The sequence below is a fragment of the Marmota flaviventris genome, chromosome 17 (genome assembly GCF_047511675.1).
Source record: "Marmota flaviventris isolate mMarFla1 chromosome 17, mMarFla1.hap1, whole genome shotgun sequence".
Lineage (NCBI taxonomy): Eukaryota > Metazoa > Chordata > Mammalia > Rodentia > Sciuridae > Marmota > Marmota flaviventris.
The window spans coordinates 54,500,733-54,523,715 of NC_092514.1; the positions used below are offsets into that span (position 1 = coordinate 54,500,733).

General features: G+C 40.7%; 1 protein-coding gene across 1 annotated transcript in view; it reads right to left on the bottom strand.

Annotated features, from left to right (window-relative positions):
* The window catches only part of Kpnb1 (karyopherin subunit beta 1), a 29,927-nt gene extending 8,233 nt beyond the window's left edge, over positions 1 to 21,694 (bottom strand). Inside the window, exons 1-14 of the mRNA XM_027924608.2 lie at positions 21,278 to 21,694; positions 21,119 to 21,177; positions 18,811 to 18,993; positions 14,487 to 14,687; positions 12,875 to 13,027; positions 11,368 to 11,427; positions 10,523 to 10,612; positions 9,867 to 9,977; positions 8,981 to 9,082; positions 6,777 to 7,001; positions 5,083 to 5,274; positions 3,660 to 3,790; positions 2,329 to 2,476; positions 1,871 to 1,942 (exon numbers count right to left, since the gene is read on the bottom strand). Coding sequence (XP_027780409.1) covers positions 1,871 to 1,942; positions 2,329 to 2,476; positions 3,660 to 3,790; positions 5,083 to 5,274; positions 6,777 to 7,001; positions 8,981 to 9,082; positions 9,867 to 9,977; positions 10,523 to 10,612; positions 11,368 to 11,427; positions 12,875 to 13,027; positions 14,487 to 14,687; positions 18,811 to 18,993; positions 21,119 to 21,177; positions 21,278 to 21,317 — 1,767 coding nt within the window. The 5' untranslated portion in view covers positions 21,318 to 21,694. The remainder of the gene's footprint in view (positions 1 to 1,870; positions 1,943 to 2,328; positions 2,477 to 3,659; positions 3,791 to 5,082; positions 5,275 to 6,776; positions 7,002 to 8,980; positions 9,083 to 9,866; positions 9,978 to 10,522; positions 10,613 to 11,367; positions 11,428 to 12,874; positions 13,028 to 14,486; positions 14,688 to 18,810; positions 18,994 to 21,118; positions 21,178 to 21,277) is intronic.
* Between the last annotated feature and the right edge of the window lie 1,289 nt (positions 21,695 to 22,983).

Genomic DNA, 22,983 nt, shown 5'->3' on the forward strand with positions numbered 1-22,983 from the left:
AGACTTGTAAATGATCAAAAGTACAGTCCTGATAAACATTTTCCAATTTCATACATTACACAGCAATCAAATCTGTCTCCTTATTCTTTTGTTTGCTTCAACTCATGTCACTGAATCTTTCCTGTATTTTGTCTGATGAGAAATGAAAATCTCTCAACAGTCATCTATTAAAAAGTTAAAAGTCTGGGACAAAAAAGGAGTTCACAGGTAAGATGACCTAATTAATGTAATTAATACTAAAATTCAATACTACAAATAAGTTCCAGGGCTTTTTTAAAAGAAAGGAATAGCTTCCCAGCTACTGCATTGAGATGAGAGCAACATTTTATTTTAGCTTTCAGCCTCTCCTTAAAAAAGATTCTACTGTGAATACAAAGCACTATATATGGTGTAACAATGATAAAACTTTTAATAGCAAGTGTATCAAAAGATGATGGTAGAAACGCCATACTTTTTTTTGTTGTTGTTCTGGGGACCAAACCCAGGGCTTCACACATACTTGGCAAGTACTCAACCACTGAATTAAAACCCCAACCCACTTTTTTTTTTTTTTTTGGTACCAGGGATTCAATCCAGGGGCACTTAACCACTGAATCACACCTCTAGCCCCCTTAAAATTACTTTTTAATTTTGAGACAAGGTCTTGCTAAGTTGCTGAGGCTGTCTTCAAACTTGCGATCCTCCTGCTACAGGCTTCCTGAAACACTGGATTACAGGTATGGGCTATAGCACCTCATCCTATCCCCTTTTCTAAAAAAGAAGAACCACAGCTGGGAACTGAATCTGACTGAGCTAGTCTTGTTGGAAAACAAGATCAAAAGCTGCCAACACAAATTAGCTATTCAGCTGGAAGGGACCAATACATACTGAAGTGTTTCCTTCTCAAAAGACAAACTGGACCTTTCTTGACAGAAAGGAAGGTAGGAAAAAATCACTCTTCCGAAGAGTCATATACCAAACTGAGAAAAGCACTGTCTACACCATTTCAGAGATGTGAGAGTATAAGAACTCATGAGACAGACTTTCTTCCCTGAAGCTATTAAGAAGTGGTAAGGGGTTGGAAATGGAAATGTGGCTCAGTGGTAGAGTGCTTGACTCTCATGAGTGAGGCCTGGGTTTCTTTCTTTTTTAAAAAAAAAATTTTTAGAGAAAGAGAGAGAATTTTAATATTTATTTTTTTTAGTTTTCGGCGGACACAACATCTTTGTTTGTATGTGGTGCTGAGGATCGAACCCGGGCCGCACGCATGCCAGACGAGCGCGCTACCGCTTGAGCCACAACCCCAGCCCGAGGCCTGCGTTTCATTAAGGTGAGGAGGTTGAAGCAGGAAGATCACAAGCTAAAGGACAGCCTCAGCAATTTAGCAAGACCATAAGATCCTGTCTCAAAAATGAAAAGGGTGGGGGGGACACACTTTTTATATAATTATAATGAACTAATTAAAATAGTAATAGAAGGAAAATTAGCAAAGTTCTCAAGCAGATCAGGGGAAGGGAGGAAAGAGACTGACCAAACTGTTATATGGCATTAGCCAGGCGTGGTGGCACACGCCTATAATCCCAGAGGCTCAGGAAGCTGAGGCAGGAGGATCATGAAAAAGCCAGCCTCAGCAAAAGCAAGGCGCTAAGCAACTCGGTGAGTCCCTGTCTCTAAATAAAATACAAAACAGGGCTGGGGTTGTGGCTCAGTGGTTGAGTGCCCCCCTGCCGCCCAGTTCAATCCCCGGTACCAAAAAAAATCAACCAACCAAACAAAAAACAAAACCCCAAAACCAAATATGGTATAATGAATTCCACTATTATTTGTAACTATAGTGTATGAATTAAAAAAAATAATAATTAAAAAAAAAAGTGATAAAGCACCATCATACCTGAAGAGTTGCACAGAGTAAAGACTGAAGGTCATTAAACTGGATTCTATCAGACGTGCTCTGGATATGTGACTATAAGGAAAAGAAGAAATAGTGTTCTAAGTGAAAACCTTCCATCATTAAATAACACATAAAATAAATTTACATATTTTATTTAATCATCTTTATTTGCTGTTTTATATATATTATTTACAGGAAAAAACAATTTTACTGTAGAAAACTAAGTAAAAACAAGAAATATAATACAAATGCAAGTAAACTGTGACAAGCAATGAAAATGTTAAGTTCCATTTTGGATGGGGGCACTGGTGCTGGGGACTAAACTAAGGGCCTTCCTCAAGACTGCAATATTGGTTTTTTTGGTTGTTGTCATCTAAGCCTTATATCTTTCTTAGCTATATTTGTCAAAAGTACTATCCCCTTCACCCCATAGCTGAGGGTACTCCAGTCAGTCTTACCTCCATCTGAAGCACCTGCTGTAGTCGTTCCATGATGACCAAAGTAGTTTTTTGAACAGCAGGGTAACAATCCTTGGCACTGTTTTTTACAATTTCCATTAGAGATTCATATGCAGAACTCCTCAGGTTGTTCTGGTGCCCATCAGGTCTGTAAGGAACATATGGCAAAAATCTTAAAGCCTCAACTGTGGAGAAAGGATAGAGAAGTTTTGGAATGTCTCTCCAAAAATAGAAAACCAGAAACTGGTACAACTGTAGACCTTATCTGAGTTTGGCAATATAATACCTAGAAATCAGAACTTAAAAAGAATCCATGTGGATAATTAAAGAGGTTGCCTGAATAGATGAGGAGATACACCAATTTTTTTTCATACAATCTTAACAGGGAAGTAAGGATTAAACATGGAAGGTTTATGCCCAGTCCCTACCTAATCATTTACTTTGCTCATGGCTTTAGGTATAACACACAAAACACAAGTCTGGGGTCCCCAAATTTTTTTTTAGGGTAACACAGATTGAACCCAGGGGCACTTAAGTCACATCCCCAGCTCTTTTCAATTTATTTTTATTCAGAGACAGGGTCTTGCTAAGTTGCTGAAGCTGGTTTAGGACCCGAGATTCTCATCCCCTGATCACCCAAGTCATTGCAAATACCCACCTCCAAACTTAAGCTCATTTATATATCAACTGTATAAATACTAATGCTAAATTTTATCCGATATCATAAAATTGACAGTTACTGAGTTGGTATAAATCTTCTGATTTACAGTGTCACCATTTCTCCTAAACCATTACCAAATACTCCACCATCAACTGTCAATACTGCAAAACAATGAGGCTTCAGGCTGAGGTTGTGGCTTAGTGGTAGCACGCTTGCCTAGATGCATGAGGCACTGGGTTCAATTCTCAGTACCACATACAAATAAATAAAGTCCTTCAACAACTAAAAAATATTAAAAACAAAAACAAAAAAAATGATGGGGCTTCTTAACAATCCTAAGTAGCATAGTTTACGTTTGTCATTCCCTTTTATTTAAATAAATAATGCAATCTACAATAGGATTCTTGTAACTCCCCTAGGGCAGATAAAATCCTGTCTGATCCCTCTACATTACTATCCTCCAGAGGACAACAGGAGCTGCATGAATAAAACAAATAACAACAAAACACTTCTTTTTTTTTTTAAAGACACAGTCATGCTATGTTGCCAGGCTGTCCCCCAACTGCTGGGCTCAAGCTATCCTCCTGTCTCAGCCTCCTAAGTACCTGGGGCTACAGAAGGGTGCCACCATGTGCAGTGATATCAGCCACTTCTATGGATCATTGGTTACCTGTCTGTGGTTTCCAGGAGTTTCTGAACTATGAGCTCAAATGAAGAAGACAGGCAATAGGTGGCTGGTTCTTCTTGATCATCAGCTACATCTGCAGCTTCATAAGCAGCTTCAGCCAGACTGGAAAATGCCTAAAAAGCAGACAGATTAAATATTAGTACTGAGGGAAGTGTCTCCTAGGATTACCTCAAGTTTCCTTAAGATACCATGAGCAGTGTTCTCCAACTGACTTAAGAACATATCAATGCTAATAAAACTCAAAAAAGACTTTTTCTGTCAAGGTCATCACAATACATTCTACATTTTATAGGTATCTTTAAAAACTAAACATTTACTTACTTATATTGTCTACTTGTCCTGTCTCATAAATACGTCCAGCTCTTTTTTTTTTTTTGGGTACTGGGGACTGAACTCAGGGGCCCTCGACCACTGAGCCACATCCCCAGCTCTATTTTGGATTTTATTTAGGAATAGGGTCTCAATGAGTTGCTTAGCACCTTGCCATTGCTGAGGCTGGCTTTGAACTCACGATCCTCCTGCGCGCCACTGAGATTATAGGCATGAGCTGCTGCACCTGGCTACATCCAACTCGTTTAAGCAGCAGAGTATTTTCACCTACCAATACTGTTATTTTTCCATTCACAGAAAGGCTTTTAGCCCCACTCCTTCCTTATTTCATCTTCCTCCTCTATACCCCAAAGGCCCCCAATAAATGACATGCACTCTATACTGACTCAGCACTGAGACCACCCACTTTCGGTCCTTTTTGTCCCTTTCTTGGCAATGGTGGCCAACAACTGTCTACCTTAATTGAAATTTATTGTCTGGGAGCAACTCAAGGAAGAAAAGCAAGACCAGAGACAGGAGGATAGTGAGTTCAAAGCCAGCCCCAGTAATTTAGCGAGGCATTAAGCAACTTAGTGAGACCCCGTCTCTAAACAAAATACAAAATAGGACTAGGGATGTGGTTCAGTGGTTAAGTGCCTAAGTTCAATTCCCAGTACCTGCCCCACCCAAAAAGAAAAAAAGCAAGTACAGAGTGCCTCTCCAGTCATGATTGCCATGACTGCTCTAAGTGCTTTGAGATCTAGTCACCATGAGTCAACAGTTCCCACTGGCTCCTGCTATAGACAACTCTCCCACGTTTTAATTGAAGAAATTAGAAAGGAGACGGTATTCAGAGAAAGCCTTCCAAATGAGGTAGATCCACTTTTCTCTCACACCTCCTATTTTCTTTTTTTAATATTTATTTTTTGTTTGGACACAATATCTTTATTTATTTTTATGTGGTGCTGAGGATCGAACCCAGGGCCTCACATGTGGTAGGTGAGTGTTCTACCGCTGAGCCACAACCCCAGCCCTACATACCTCCTATTTTCTTGACATTGGCTCAGGCAAGCTCACCAGGAAGAAAATCCCTTACCCAGCATACATTTGAAGCCACTCTGGGTTCAGCACTGAGGCCCTCAATCAGACACTGCAGCAAGGGAGCCAAGTAGACATCATTGATGGCGGCTTCAGGAAGCAATTCACAAATTCTGCCCACAGTCCATGCAGTTGTGTCTCGAACAACTACACTGGGGTCTTTCATTAATTCTATTAGGGTGGGCATAGCCTGAAAATACAGTAAAACAAAACAAATTCACACTGACAACTACTCAAAAGGAAATACTGATGGGTGGATTTAAACTCAAAATATCATCAAGATGCTTTTGTGCTCCTGAAAGATTTATCAAATAAAAACAGTAGAGTGAAATGTGACAAAATTCTTTCTCTACCAAATTCCAATGTGGAGTTCTAATAAGAGTTTGGTATGCATGTTTCTAAGCACTTTATGCTGACTAATTTAGGATACAGGTATGATGGCAACTAGTATATCTCAAAAGACTTTTGAGTTTTGCAAGCTCTAAAGTCAATTATATGAACTGATGATTTATATTAGCAAAACAAACACATTTCCATAGATTATTTTTTGTCTAAAGGAGGGAATAATCAGTCATTAAAAATTATAGGGCAAGGCTAGGGTTGTGTTGTGGCTCAGTGGTACAGTGCTTGCCTAGCATGTGTGAAGCACTAGGCTTGATCATCAGCACCACATAAATATAAAGTAAATAAATAGTCATGTCCATCTACAACTAAAAACATCTTTATATACACATATATATGTATGGCAGCTGGGAGCAGTGGCAGAAAGATTGCTTTAGTCCAGCAATTTGGGGATAGCTTGGGCAACATAGTGAGTCACTACCTTAAAAAAAAAAAAAAAAACACAGGTGTGGTGGCACATGCCTATAATGCCAGTGTCTTGGGAGGCTGAGATAGGAAGATCACAAATTCAAAGCCAGCCTCAGCAACTTAGTGACAACCTGATCCAAAAGTAAATAAATAAATAATTGGGAAATGTTTATGCTATGGTGTTGAAAAATCATACCCTAAACATAGTTATAAGACTGTAAGAGCCCTTTCTTATTATACACAAGTACAATGAAAAAAGCTGTACAGATCAATATTTAGTTAAGAGTAATCCCTAGAAAATGGGACTTTCTTTTTGGTTTTCTCTGCATTCAAAAGTTTCTGGATTTATGACATTTAATTTAACTTAATTTTTATTTTTTCTGGCAGTGCTGGGGACTAAACCCAAGGTATCACACATGCCAGGCAAAGCATTCTACCACTGAGCCACATTCCCGGCTCAATTTACATAATTCTGAAAAGTTAAAAACAAATATTTTACTTTAGTTGTTGGTAGACCTTTATTTATTTATATGTGGTGCTGAGAATCAAACCCAGTGCCTCACACACGCCAGGCAAGTGCACTACCACTGAGCCCCAGCCACATCCTAATACTTTATTTTTTTTTTTTAATATTTATTTTTTAGTTGTAGTTGGACACAATACCTTTATTTTATTCATTTACTTCTTATGTGGTGCTCATGATCTAACCCAGGGCCCCACATGTGCTGGATGAGCAATCTACTGCTGAAACACAACCCCAGCCCCCGATACGTTATATTCTTAATGACAGCAAATAACTAAAAACAAAAGCACACTCAAAACAAAAAGTTGAAACAAACAATAAATATTCCACTAATATTTACAAAACTCCCTCAGCTTTACCTGTATAACCAGTGGTTTGAGCTGATTGGGCTCTGGTCCTTCCAAGATACACCCAAAAGCCATCACTGCTGCATCCCGGTATCGCCAATCTGGGTTTTTGATGTGTTCTTTGATGAAGGGGAGGACATGTGGCACAATGTCATCTTCACAGCAGGTGGAAAGAAGCATGAGACACACCCCTGCTGCTTTGCAGGGGTTCCAGTCATCATCATCATCATTTTCATCCTGGTGAAAGATGTGGCACTAGTTGAGTTTGTGTTCAAAGAATTACTTTTATTCAAAAGGTTTTCTGATGACTCCCAAATACCTTTAGAACTTAAAGCTTCTTGAAATAAAATATTAAGCCCTGATTTTTAAGTCTCTTCCAGAAATACTCACCACAGCATAGCCTTTATAACAATTGAGAATGACCAAGTTTTAACAACAGGTTAAGTCACAAACATGTAGAGAATATATATAATGACTTTAGTTATCGTTTATTTCCATACAAAAACCAAAGGCCAAATGTTTTCTCTGATAAGTGAATGCTGATCCATAATGGGGGTGGGGAGGGAATGTGGGAAAAATGGAGAAACTTTGGATAGGGCAAAGGGGAGGGAGGGGAAGGAGGGAACCATGGGAAAGTAAAAATGGTGGAACGAAATAGACATCATTACCCTAGGTACATGTATGAAGACACGAATGGTGTGACTCTACTTTGTGTACAACCAGAGAAATGAAAAATTGTGCTCCATTTTTGTACTATGAATTGAAATCGAAGTGTTGTCATGTATAACAAATTAGGACAAATAAATAAAAATTTTTAAAAAGTAGACTAGGTATATCTATTATGGCGAATCACCACACAATAACTTAACGCATGTTGCCTATGGAGTGTCAGAAAATTATACACATAAAGAATGATTTGTTGGGCTGGGGCTGTAGCTCAGTGGTAGAGCACTTGCCTTGTACCTGTGAGGCACTGGGTCCAATCCTCAGCACCATGTAAAAATAAATAAATATATTGTGCCCATCTACAACTAAAAAAAAAAAAGACTTGTATGCAAGCCAGAAAAATAACAAAAATACACAAAAGCAAAGACACTAAAAGATCAAAAAAATCAACGTAAAACTGAAAGATGAGATGAAAAGGAAACACAGTTCATTTCAAACCAAACATCTCTACTTATCCTTTGAAGACAAAGTTAAAATGTGTATATTCCTAAAAACAAATTATATTACCATGTACAAAGAGATTTCTAGGGCTCAAATTAACTATTTCCACAGAGCACTGCCAATTCTTTGGTAATATTTCACATGCACTGTAAGAACTGAAGTGGCAGAAAAAAAACAAAAACAAAAACAAAAAAGCACCTGTCCCAAACATCATACCAAGAAAAACTGATGCATAAAGTCAAAACAGAATGGCAGCCGGGTGCAGTGGCACATGCATGTAATCCCAGCGGCTCAGGAGGTTGAGATAGGAGGATCGTGAGTTCAAAGCCAGCCTTAGCATCGTCCAGGCGCTAAGCAACTCAGTGAGACCCTGTCTCTAAATAAAATACAAAATAGGACTAGGGATGTGGCTCAGGGGCTGAGTGCCCCTGAGTTCAATCCCCAATACCCAAAACAAAAAGCAGAATGGCAAGGAAGACACACTTTTTACAAAAAACTTGTATTAGTAAAGTTTCTTTTTATGGGTCAGAATATATCTCTTAAACTAACCTAATTAGCATTTTAAAAATGTATATATAGCACGGATTTATGAAGATACCCTAGGTATTAGAATGGCTTAAACCTAGTTCATCTCTCCTCCCAACTTTTGTTTTTGATGCCAACCATTGAGCCTGTGCCATGCACCCACTAGGCAAGTGTTCTACCAGAGTTAACACTCCCAGCCCCCAACCTTTACTGCAAATTTTACAGAACACACCTCTTCTATTACTGTGGATAATGCTGTACTCAGTAATATCAAAACAGTGTGTGCTCTCTTCCCAATTAAGACACATGAGATATTCAGACCCGTTTTTTTATAAACAGCTCAAAGCCTAGGAGATCTTACAGATCCAGCTCAGTTCAGCTCAGTTATTCCTGAGTCATCTATAACAGAATATCAAATAGTTGATGGGCTGCCAAGCTGCTCCATGGAAACTGTTCCACAGCAAACCAACCCACCTTAAATAAGGTTTCACAATTTACCTTGTTAGATTTGGAAGGAGGCTCACCTGTTTAGTTAGCGTCTGTGTGAGGATGGGAACCAGGTATTGTAGTGCTCCCTTGGCATAAAACTTACTGGTGTGCTCAGGAGGCCGTCCTTGTTCTGCTGCCTGAGGAGAAATGTATAGCAGATTCTAAGACAAAAGCGAACAAGCTGCAATACTAAAGGGATACAATGAGAGCCGTCCCAAGATCAGTGACAAATATATGGGGCCAACAGTAATATTTTCTGTGATCTTTGGAAGTGCTCACTTTTTCATCTACTTGACATGATATTCTTTTGATTATACATAAAATCTATCTTAAAGGACCAAGGCAACTTTAAAAATTACATTCTTTTTCACAAACTCAACTCATTTTAATAACCTTACATCTAGTGTTCTTTGGATTAAGAGATACATGAAGTTTACATAGGATAACAAAAATAAGGCTGTTGTTTTAGAAGAACAAGATGACAAATAAGGTTGGAAGTAAAGCTTAAATTTGAAGATTCTAAGGGCACAACTACTCTTTTCCTTGTACCTCTATCTGATTCCTTCACTAGTTAGTAAACTATCAAATACACATCCTGTGCATGCATTAGGACTTCCAAAAAGGAAATAATTTAGCATCAGGTGTCACTAAAGATAGACTCTAAAGGGTCAAGGTTGTGTATGGGTAAAACTGACTTCCTACTGCCCCCTTGTGTTCATAGTACTAATACCATTATGTACAACAAATCATGTCAGATATCTACAAAAACATAAGTTGCCTCTAATTATAGATCTGTTTCCTTTGTGAGGAGGTTTGGCTGGGGGGGGCGGGGGGAGACATCCAGAACATCTACAAATGGAAATACCTTTCAAGCCCAGTCAGAATAGCACTTCCCCTATGGTGATGTTCTCCCAGGCTCACCTCTGAAGCTTCAATGGCCAAATCCATTTCCTCATCACAGACATTGGACCAGAATTCTATCCCTTGTAGGGCCACCTCATCAATGTCACTTTTCATTGCTTCAATTGTGATCTTAAGAGAAAAAACATGACACCGCAGACCTCAAGTAAGTATTGACTCAAGTTAGACCCTCCTCTTTAACCAGATTCAAGTTTCAAAAACATAATTTATGAAAGCTAGGTCTGAAATAAAGAAACAAAATATACTCCTTTTACCAAGACAATAATAGTACAAGTTTTTTTGGCACACCACTGAGCTGCTTATATTTACTCACACATTCAAGGAATTTTCTTGATTTCACAATATTAAGTAAAAAATTACAAAATTACAAAACAGCAACTAAGAATAATGACTCCCTGCAATCAGCTAGAAGCTCATATCACCTAAAAATTGAAATACTTGAGACTGGGCATGGTGGTACACCCCTGCAATCCCAGCAACTTGGGATCTGAGGAAGAAGGATCACAAGTTCAAGGGCAGCCTCAGCAACTTAGTGACACCCTGTCTCAAAATTAAAAAGGGCCGGGGATGGATGTGACTCAGTGGTTAAGCATCCTTGTGTTCAATTTCCAGTACATATACATACACATACACACAAAGAAAAAAGAAATACTTACTGCAAAAAGAGCAGGGCCCATATACGTCTCCATGTACTGATAATACAAGGACATTATCTTCACCAGATTCTGCAAAGCAGCCACTCGTACCTTTTAAGAAGAGTAAATTAAATAATTTACTAAAAATAACACAATCTGCAATGGTAGACTCTAATGGGTCAAGGTTGTGTATGGGTAATGTCAAAAATCTCCCCCTAAATCAATCTCTACCCCCAGTTCTCATTATCCCTTCCCATTTCCTTTTTTTTTTTCCTTCAAAGGTGCCCAAGGGACATATGACAGCCCTAAAATCACTAATTCTATTCAGAATGAAAATGCTACTTTTAAAAATAGACTTTAAAGGGAAAGTTTAGGTTACACCAATAGCAAAACTATTCCAGTGGCTATAGTTGAAACAATCACTTGAATAACATGGCAATAAAATAGCAAAGCTGATCAAAACCCATTCTTCTGGGCAAATGCCTATAATCCCAACAACCTGGGAGACTGAGGCAGAAGATCATAAGTTTGAGGCCAGTCTCAGATACTTGTGAGATCCTGTTTAAAATGGAAAAAATAAAAAGAGGTGGAGCTATAACTCAATGGTAGTGTCCCTGGGTTCAACCTAGTACAGAGAGGAGGGGGGAAAAAAAAGGACCCACCATTTCTCTCTCCTTTACAACTTCCATTATGCTCTTTCCAAGTAGTACTATTCTCTCCTCCAATACGTTGGAAAAAATTCTTTATAATATTACTCAAACCTTGTTTTAGTCCATTGACTCCCTATATTTCAAACTAAGTTAGAGTTGACATTTCCAAGGAAGTACATAAGACAGCCCTATTTTTTCGTATGACCACACACTTACCCGTGTATCTGGACACTGTGTGGCTTCACAGACCACCTGCATAATAAAGTGCCTTTCGGACTGCAGAAAGAACAAAGAAAAAGAAAATTATGAAAATATGAACCATACTTATTGATTCCTGAATTCTCAATATAAGGAAAAACCTGCTGCTCCTTGAGGGCCCCATACCCTGGTATAATCCACCAACTATTCCTTGAGGCAACAATGGCACTATGGAGGCTACACAGTTTGCCTCCAGTGTCTGGTATACAACCTACCTTATAAGAAGGTTTTAATCCTTTTTAATCTCCAAGATGACCTTCACTATTAAGAATTTAGGCAGAAAATAACAAAGTCACGTGGTTTAAATAAAGTTGATCATTTCAAGAAAAAAACAAAACCTACATGTAGAAAAATTAATGTCCTTGTATTTAAAATTTAAGAGAACTCAAAACATCTGTACTATTTCAGGGGCCAAATTTGTTTTCTGGAGGGTAGCAAATCCTCATCAAATGTGAGGAGTAAAGGGAGAACAAAATATGAACTTCATTTGCTACTCTCCCAACTCTTCTGAAGTCTATAAGGAAAAAAAACATGCTTTCTAATCAATTAGAACTGCAGTTTGCTCTGGCTTCTCAGACCTCTCCAATAAAGGCAAACGCCCAGCTAAATTGTCAACAAATACAAAAGTCTTCAGACTAGATTACCCAGTAATTGCACTTTTGGATATACATTCAAAAGAATTAGAATCAGAAAGGTATATACCCATATTTACAACTGCATCATTCACAACAGACAAAAAGATGGAAGCAATCCAAATGGATAATTCAATAAACATAGTATATGTACATAAATAAATAACATTGAGTCTTTTTTTTCAATGTACACACACACACATTTAGTTGTAGATGGACACAATATCTTTTATTTTTGTGTTTTAAGTGGTGCTGAGGCTCAAACCCAGTGCCTCACACATGTGAGACAAGTGTTCTACCACTGAGCTACAACCCCAGCCCAATATTCAGTCTGACATTTTTTCAAGATGCAAAAGCTCTGAAGATTGGTTCCATTTCCACATGAATATACTATTGAAACAGTAAATTTTAAGGGAAAAGGAAAGTACTAGGGAAAGAGATTGATCAAATTATGTGTATGTATAAATATGACATAATGAATCCCACTACTATGTGTAATTATAATGCACCAATAAAACATGGCAAATTTTGTTGTATGCATATTTTACATTATATATAAACAAGTAAATGACAGGAAGATTTTCAGGCAAAACATTTATATCGTTCTTAAAGAGCACCTTCCTAAAGTGAACAGCCCCACTGCTATAATTTTTTAAAATTCCAAAATATTCCCACTAAGTAATGCTGTTTTCTTTTACAAGTAACCTCTGAACCTATACCAAAGTTTTAAAAAGAAAACCTACTTCAGCTAGGTGTGTAGTTCACAAGTAGAGCACTTGCCCAGCTGCTTAAGATCCTGGGTTCCACCCCAGGGAAAGAAAAAGAAAACTTACCTCTTTGTCAAAGTTTGCTTTGGTGAACTCCAATGAGTTCAGGAGTGCATTAGTAGCAGCTAGCTTCACATTATTACTAGGCTCCTCTTTCCTCATCCCCTGGATTATGGCAGTCAGAATCTCATTGGATTTATCCTGTAGCTGCTCTGGGTCCTGAAAAAAGCAAAGAAATGCAATGAACATAATAACAAACTCATGACTAATCAGCAGTCCTTTTAACTGTAAAATCCACGAGTTAATTATCATTACTTTGTGATATTTTCCAAGCATTTCCATTTTGGGACACTATTGCAAAGTAACCATAAAATAACCAAGAGAACTAGTAGTCCAAAATTTGAACAGAAACAAATTAATCTCATCAATTTTGTCTCTGATTTCTTAGCATAATGTCTATGGGCATAAGTTAACATTAGCTTCTTCTCCTTTTGTATAATGTATTTCACCTGTACCAAATAGTTTCAGAATAGCTGAGGGCCAAAGATCAATACCTTAGTATAATACAACTAGGTGTATCTAACTCCAAGTCAAGTGCTGAGAGTTTGCTACATGAAGTCTACATAAAACAGTTACCAAGAGTAGTAACCTCATGTTAGCACATTGGCACACGCCTGTAATCCCAATAGCTTGGGAAGCTGAGGCAAGAAAATCAAAAGCTCAAAACCAGCCTCAGCAACTTGGCTAGGCCCTGAGCAACTTAGTAAGACCCTGTCTCAAAAATAAAAAATACTGGCTGGGCGTGATGGCACATGCCTGTGATCCCAGCAGCTCAGGAGGCTGAGGCAGGAGAACTGCGAATTCAAAGCCAGCCTCAGCATCATCCAGGCGCCAAGCAACTCATTGAGACCCTGTCTCTAAATAAAATACAAAACAGGACTGGGGATGTGGCTCAGTGCCCCTGAGTTCAATCCCTAGTACCAATTTAAAGGGCTAGGGATGTGATTCAGTGGCTAAGGACCCTTGGACTCAATCCCTGGTACAAAATAAAAAAGAGTGGTAACCTCCAGGGGCAATAATAATCGTAGGAGGGCTGAGGCTGCAACTGAAGTACTGTGCTGCGACCCCAACTGTATGAAGAACTGGCAAATCTTTCTGCAATTTAGTAAATGGAAAAGCACTCAGGAATTCATGGGACATTGAGAATCTCAATTCAGGGATGCTCCAGATAAGAATAACCTCAGGGTGTAGGTCAGTGGTATAGTACTTGCCTAGCATGCTCAAGTGTTTAGATTTAATCCCCAGCTCTGCAAAAAGAAAAAAAAAGGGAAAAAACCCAGTTTCTCCAAACATATGGATTTCAATTTTAAGTTTATTATTACTTTTGTTTGTTTTACAATGCTAGAAATAGAACCCAGAGCATTGCTCATGCTAGGCAAATGTGCCACCATGGAGTTACATCCCTGGTCATGTTTTGAATTTGTGAATTTCAAGTTTCTTTACTTAGTGCATGATTAGAACTATGAGGATAGATCTAAATTAACAAACAGTTCTACTTCAAAACATTGCAGCAGCATGGTTTTCTTTATGATTTGATAGGCTAATCCTAACATCATGCAAGTCCACAGCTAGAGAGAATCAGAGATAGAAATATTAAATACACCAGGCAAGCACTTACTATATCTTGGCAAATGTACCCAATAGCTTCCAATGTTGACTCTTTCATGTGCTCTGTGCTGTTGGGGTTTGTGACATTGGCCACCAGCTGAGGAATGAGTTCTGGCCATTGGTTTACTGGGATCTCTGCACAAGCAATACCAGCTACACACTGTGAGGCAGAGCTAGGCCGATAAGTTTCTGTGCCCAAAGTCTGTAAAACCTGGAAAACAGGGGACAAAATTTGTCAGTTTGTAATAACTTCAGCATATTTGCCTACCACCACACCCCTTATATCATTGTCTCTTAAGTTCTGCCAACAAAACAAAGCCCAAACCATGCGAGCCTCAATACCAACACCTTTAAAAATCAACATTCCCCAGAGCCTAAAAGCAAAACCAACCATCCCCTGCTGTGAATTACAACCACACACCTCAATCAACACAGCAGAAAACAATCAACACAGCAGAAAACTAGTGGTTAGGAGAGATAGTGTTAAAAGTTAAGTGGGAACCAGGTATGGTGACCTATGCCTGTAACTTCAGCTAGTACATGGAGGCTGAGGCAGGAGGATGGCAAGTTTGAGAGCAGCCTGGGCAACTTAATGAAACCTTGTCAAGGAAATTAAAGGGAGCCGGGGAAGAGCAAGGGATAAAATTCATTTTCCTAGGGATGAGGATATATCTTGGTAGCAGAATGATTACCTAACACATGCAAGGCCCTGGGTTTGATCCTCAAGACAGAAATGACACAAATCTTCCATGCTCCTTGATGGTGATATAAGGGAAGAATGCTCACAGCCTTGTTGTGGAAAGAAACGTGAGGCTTTAGAACAACACCTATGGGGCATCCAGGTGGGTCTGATTCACAGTAGGACACTGTCTAAAACCTGCCTCAAGGAAAAGATCCTACTTATAGGTGACATGTGAAATAAACCTCCTTCCTTCTAGTTACCAACAGCCCAGCACTCTGAGTGATTTAAAGAGAAAGGCCTTGGTTAAGCAATATCACTGAATATGGAAACAAAAGTTCCTAATGCTACAAAAACCTAAAAATGAATTCTTATTTTTAAAAGGATTCATTCTGTTTGCCCAAGAATGGTTCTCTCTACTACCAACAGATTCCAAGAACTAGACAGATATGCCAATTAAAACAAGATTCACTTGTCATTAAATATATCTCATTGGAAGTGTTAATCACTCAAACATTTATGTAATGGGTGAAGTCACAGGTTAGGCTAAAGGATGAAGCCACAATTGACCCAGTGTTAATCATTACCACGATCAGCTAAATTCAGTCAATGAAGGCACTAAGAATCCCCAGTCCACTCAAAGTCAAACAGTTAACTGTTCCTGGCATGAACACAGGACAAAGAATAGCTACCAGATATTCAGGCCAGCTCTGCTGACTGGGTCAGGTCACTTAGCACTCTGCTTTGTAATTATCAGCTAATAATGAACTCCCCACCTTTCACTTTTACACAATATATCACCATCCCTGACTGCCCTCACCCCCAACAGTTTTACCCAGTAATAAACTAATTTTAACAAAATTTTGTTCTCTAGGCACAGCAGAATGGACAAAAACTATGTTAAAAACACAATGTAGCGAGGGGAAAAAATGAACTGAATTGTCCCAGGGGCTAAATGGGTATTTTTAAAGGACTAAAGTCCATAGTACTTTATTTATTTATTTATTTTTGGTGGGGTAGATTGACTGACAAAAATTGTATATATTAATGCAATAACCACCTGAAGCTTCAATATACAGATATACTATAGAAAGTTCCAATCAGGGTAAACATAACATTCCTTAAACCTTCGTCATTTGTGGTAAAAAAACATTCAAAATCCTTTCTTGTAACTTTTTTTAAATATACCATTATCTATAGAAAATTTACTGTGTAACAGCACCCCAGAACTATTTCTCTGATCTAGCAATAATTTCGTACTCACTAAGCAATCCTTCTCTTTCCTTGCTTCCCCATGCCAGGGTATCTTTATACTATGCTGAATCCCATTCACACCTCTGTACATATATGGAGCACAATGAATCCCATTCACCTCTCTTTTCTTTTTTTAAAAAATATTTTTTAGTTGTAGATGAACATGATATCTTTATTTGATTTATTTTTATGTGGTGCTGAAGATTGAACCCAGTGCCTCACGTGTGCAAGGCAAGCGTTCTACCACTAAGCCATAATCCCAGACCCTTTTATCTCTTCTTTAAAATTGCTTTTAGAAGACCCTTAGTTAATACTACTTGAAGTAACTTAGAGGCTAGAGATGTCCAATTTCTGAGTACAAAAACCTTTTTTTCCCCCTTTAAACTAGGAGTGATGCTATAGCAAATGAGACCAGCCTAGACAACACAGAAACCCCATCTCTCCCCACTTTAAAAAGACCACCAACACTAGAGTAATAATTAGATACACTATGAAAAAGGACAAGTTAATGGCTTCTTTTTTTTTGGGGGGGGGGGCCCACAGACACATAGAATCTCACTATGTTGCCCAGGTTGGCCTTGAACTTGTGAACTCAAGCAATCCAGCTGGGTCTCAGTCTTCCAAGTAGCTGGAATTATAGGTGTACACCACCACACTCAGCTCATGCTAATTTCTTCTCAGGCATCAGAGTTCAACCATGCCAATATTGATTATTACCCAATTTTTTAAAAATTTTAGCATTGCTGGATCCGGTGGCTACAATTCCAATGACTCAGGAGGCTGAAGCAGGAGGATCCCAAGCTCAAGGACAACCTCTGCAATTTACTGAGCAATAAATTCAACAACAACAATAATTATTATTCAATAAAAAAGTAAAGAAAATAAAGAACCAGAAATGTTGCTCAATGGTTGAGCCCCTAGGTTCAATCCCTAGTACCAAAAAAGAAGTGTCAAGAGCAATGTGCCAATAAATTCAATTACAGTTCCAATATGCGTGTGCGTGTACACACACACTTTGAAGAAATGAGAAATCCAATGGGCACAATGAACATCAAAGTTTTCAGTGATGAGCCATGCGTGGTGGCACAAGCCTGTAGTCCCAGCTACTCAGGAGGCTGAAGCAGGAGTTTCAGGGCAGCCTGGGCAATATAGGGAAACACCATCACAAAGAGGAAAAAAAATTTTTTTGATGGAGTATGCTTCCCTTATGTCAACTGGCTGAAGGGAGTGTTGTTACACAAGCAGACCCAGAGTGAATTGAAACAGCTTTACATATTCCAAAAAAATTTATTAAAAGTAAGACAGCTTTCCTAACTGCAAGACTGCAAAAAGAAGCATATTACAAAGAGAAGTAGTTGCCTTAAGGGACACTAATTTGCCTAAAGCTACTTATCATGTAGAACTAAGATATAGTAAATATGGTGTATAACCATGATCTGCCCATTGGTTTCTCCTCAAAATGACTGCACAAATGTTTAACTTAATCTCCTTTGGGCCTTATCCACATAACACAGGCCACTAAAGAACTTCATTAAGACAACCAACCAACCAACCTACCCCAAACCTATCTTTATATTCTACATCCCATACTTTGATAGAATTATGAATTTCTAATTCAACAAGAAAGTCAAAAGAACGTTATGATGCAAAGCAACAAAGGATACTCCATTTTCCTCAAAATTCATCATCTCACTCTTGAAAAAAGTCAAGTATTTAAGTTTTTCACAATTTGCTAAGTAGATAAAAGCATCCATCATTAATGTCATACTCATTCTGCAAACTCTTTGGGCTTGAAAGGCCCAAGAAATCATTTAGTTCTTCTGATTCCACACAATGCCAAGCTTAAACCAGCAAAGAATGAGAACTATCTACAGCAGAAGTTCAACAAGAGCTAGATGCTGGTTAACTATGAAAGAATCACATAGGATAACAGTTAAAAAAAAAAAAAAAAAAAAAAACTTTTATTCTAGGCCTTCCAAACCAAAATATCTGAAGAGCTTAGAAATTCACACACCCACACCCCTTTTTGGGGTGTGCTGTTGAGGATCAAACCCAACGCCACGACATCCATGTGGTCTGTGCTCTACCATTGAGCTACATCCCCAGAGATTATGTAAGTGATTCTGATATAGCATCCATTCATATACTACTCCAATTCAAAGAGATCCAATTAAAACTCTCCAAAACATTGCAGGCTACCTCAGTCATTTGATACTGAATTCCAATCCATCAGACAAACTGAATTGAAAGACATTAAAACCAAATACAACTTTCACCTTCAGGTAGAGTTTAGAACCCACAAATGTCACACTGTCAAGCTCCGTCCCAAACAAATGACAAAAGAACAAAGATGTTTCTTATTCCCTAGACAGTATGCCAAAATGAGGTGCAATTTACTTACATAGTTCTTGACTTCCCGTCGTGCATTAGCATCAATAGCAAGCCACCTCTGCTGATACTGTGCCTTGATATCTGGATCTTTTGATGTCAAAGAGTTCTTGATTTGTAGACCAGCTGCAACTCTGGCAACCTGACTGTTTCCTGGATTTGCCAGCACTCTGGACAGTTCCACGAGAAAAGTGGGCTGTTAAGAAAAAATGCATTTGTAAATGAAAATTTCTTAGAAATTTCAAACAACTCTGGATAGTTTATAGAGCACCAAACCATGCGGGATCGGGAATGGGGATAAGACCAGTCAATTTTCCAGGACATCATGTTCAATTATCTTAGAAAACATCAAATTTGTAATCCAAAGCTGGGCATGGTAGCATATTCCTATAGTTCTAGCACTCAGAGGCAGGCTCCTTTGAGTCCAGAATTTTAAAACCAACCTGGGTAACACCGCAAGACCACGTATCAAAAACAAACTATGTCATTGAGTATGTGATGAAGTTCCCATCTTCTGCAGCCTCACACTTATTAAGATTCCCCATTAAGATCATCTTTCCAAATTTTCACATTAGTACTCAATAAATATTTGTTGAAGGATTATGACAGGGAACAAAAGTAAAATTCTTTTTCTAAATTTAAAATACCTTAGCCCCCCCAAAATGATACTGAGGGCAGCTTTTGATCTCATGGAAGCAAGTAATCTTTGATAAGAGGGAAATTCTTGTAGATAAGAATTTCTAGTCTCCAACACAAGACTTAGGAGCCTAGCTCTGAGGAACAATAACAAGCTGAGTTATAAGGCAAAATGCTAATGAATATTTAGAATTAGGGAATAACTGAAAAGATAGAAATGGCAAGGCAAGTTGTTGCAACAAAAATGTACTAAGGCTCCTACACACTTTAGACTTGTCTACTAAATATAATAGATCCCTGAAAAGCATACTCAATCTTTTGTAACACACAGGTCCCCAAAGCCACCCCTTGTTTAAAAATTTTCACACCAAAAAAGCCCTATCCAAAGAGGAAAGTCAATAGAAGCCAAAAGTAGATACAATTTTTTACTAACAAATTCTAAAAGCACAGGAGAGAAAGTAATTCCTCCCAATTTTATTAACTATGTACCATTAAAGAATTTAAAGAATAAAAGGCTTTTTTGCAAATTAGTAAAAGCAGAAACAGGAATATACTCTTAATGGAGTTTATCAGCCTATAGGAGCAGGAAAATTTATTCTAGACAAAGGATAAAAAAGTTAGTAAAAGCTAGCACACATAAGTATGGAAAATAATCATTCAAAGGCAGTTTGTATAAAATAAGCCCTACCACCTTGTTGTCGTTGACATTATTGTGCCAGGATATTGCAAAAGAACACATCTGGTTACAGTGTTCTTCAGACTTATTACCTATTAAAAACACTTGAAGTATCATCCACCCTTCCCTGTGCTCCCCATCCCCCCCAACAAGGGAGGGACACCAAAGAGAAACATTTCTGGCAGCAGGCTATTTTAACCAATCCACCCCACTTTTTTAAACAAAGGTCCAAGCCTTAGCGAAATTATTTCCTTTTTTCTTAGTGCCCCTTAAATTTGAAAACATGAGAGGCAGGAACTTTCCTCTGGGATTTCATCAGGAAATAGGCCTGATCTCAAGGATGAGTCTGTCCGTTGTCTGGATGCAGATCCCTAGTGATCAAATCTCTACCCACCTAACTTCAAATATATATCTATCTATGTATGTGTATGTATATCTCAGAAAAGTAATAACCAGGCAGCAAAGGGAAAAATTTTACTGAGAATGGGTTGAGAGGCAGTCGGGTGCCAGGCCTGGCCATAAGCACAGACCAAGAGAGATAGGAAAGGGTAGAACTCTGGGAAGTAGGTGGAGAGAGACACGGGGGCCAAGGGACAGGAAGGAGAAGCCGGCCTCGGCCAGCACCCGGCAAGCAGGCGGGCCCGGAGCTTCCACATGGCCCCTAGGCCCGGCTCCCCCACCCCCACCCTTGCTGAACACGCAGCGCCGTGCAACCTAACTTCCCTTCCCTCCCTCTTTCTCCCTCCCGCTGCACCGCCGCCCTCAGTCCGCACGGCGATTGGGCAGCAGTCACCCCGGCGCGGTACGCCATTGGCCAGCCCCGGGGCCCGGGGCGGGACACACCCACCGGCTTCCCGATGGCGGGGTTAGGTTGGACCGGGCGCGGGGGGGGGAGGGGGACGGGATGGGGCGGGGTGGGTTCCCGAGGCCTGGGCCTCCGGGAGGGCGGGAAGGCCCGCTCTCAGGGATGGGGACGCGGCGGGATGGGGCGCGGCGGGACGGGACGCACCAGGTTTTCTACAGCCGCACGCTCCAGGAACTTCTGCGCCGCTTCCAGCTCCAGCCGATCTGGTGGGAGGAAAGTGGGAACCGGAGCAGGGTCAGAGGGGCCGTGCTCCCCTCCCCCACCCCAATCACCTCAGCCCGACCCCCAGCCCCCGCGTCCTACCCGGAGATACGGTCTTCTCGAGGATGGTGATCAGCTCCATAGCGGAGGTGGCGGCGGCGACTCCTCCTAAGACGACGGTCCGGGCTCTCGGGCGGCGGCTCCAACTGGGGATGGGGGTTGGGGGTCGGGTGGGAAGGGAGGGTGGGGTGGGGGGCGGGGGTCACCACAAGCCCATTCACCGGCTCCCTCTGGGCAGGCGCTCTAGCTCTCCTTCCTCCCCTCTTTTCTTCTTTCCGCCCTCCTAATGTGCTGCTGGCGGCGGCGGCAGCTGCTCCTCTGGCGGCGGGGGAGGGACCCCGGGGGCAGCTCAGAGCGCGGCTGGTGCTCGGGTGGCGGAGGGAGAAAGAAGGAAGGGAGGCAGTAAGTGAGCGGCGGCTCTCGGGGAGGGAGAGAGAGAGGAAGGGAGGGAGGAAGGCGGAGGGATATTGGGCTGAACCTCTCCGCGGCGGCACCGCGCTCCACGTCGATTGGCTGCCACTGTGGCCACGCGGAATCCCCAATTGGCCAGGCGTTCTTCGTTGAAGGGCCGCCCTGCGCCCATTCGTCCGCAGGTTTTAGGGTCCGGGTTGGCTGGGCGGGCAGCGGGATGGGGCACGCGGATTGGCCGAAGAGAGGGAAGTCGGGGTGGGGCAGGTGAGAGCCGGCTACTGATTGGATTGACTTGGTCAAGGCCTTAAGCTCAGACAGGCTGAGCGCGGGCAAAAGGGTGGGCTGAAGGCGAGTCTCGGAGTCCTTCTGATTGGCTGGGATACTAGACGTTGATAGGACAGGGTGCCCGGGAGAACTGGGGAGAGGAGTTCGGGGTCCGGGCGCGGAAAGGCGGGAGGCGCCCCGCCGTTTTAGGAGCGCGGAGCACGATGGGACGCCTCCAGGAAGGGGTGGAGCTGACCGCGTACCGCTCGGACAGCGGTCCGGAAAGTGCAGTCACTCCGAGGGGCGTTTTGAGCGAGGGTTTCGCGGGCCTGGGGAGGAGGGGGGAACCGTTAAAGTTCTGTACTGCGTCCACATGAAGCTGCTTTAATAGCTAGATCTACTTGTTATTAGACTCTTGGCTGGAAAGGATTTTGAAGACCATGTGGTTCAACTTCCAAAGCGCGGACGTGGAAATTGAAGTCCAGAGAGGGTATGGAACTTGTATAAGGTCGCACCGTGGTTTAGTAATAGTAACTTGGTCTGGACTGGACTCTAGCGTTCCTAACTACTCCTTGGCCTTTCACGACGCTTTCCCTCCAAGGAGGCCCCTTAGGTCTGTTTGTAGGTTTTGAGACCTGTGCTTTTATAGTCTCACTTAGGGATAGGCTTAGATTTCCGTCCATAGTTACCAGGTATTTGACAGAATAGAAATGTTTCTGCCATTCAGAGGTGCCCCTACGAAGGCATAACCTTGACCCAGAATGAATGTGTTTACAGTCATAAAGGATCGTGTTTCTTGGTCTTTTTTAGTCTTAGGAACTCATGAAGATCTTTTCTTAGCAAAATTCCTGTTTTAAAAAAAAAAAAATGCGGTTTCTTGACTTCCCCTGACATTGGTAGGTGGGCTCCAGGTTAAGCATTTCCTGAATTGATCGGGAGTTTGCATTTAATACCAGCGACTGGGGCAGAGGCAGAAAGATTACAGGTTTTAGGCCAACCTGGAAATGTAGACTTTGTCTCAAAAAAGGCTGGGGATGTAGCTTAGTGGTAGAGCACCTGCCTAACATGCACAA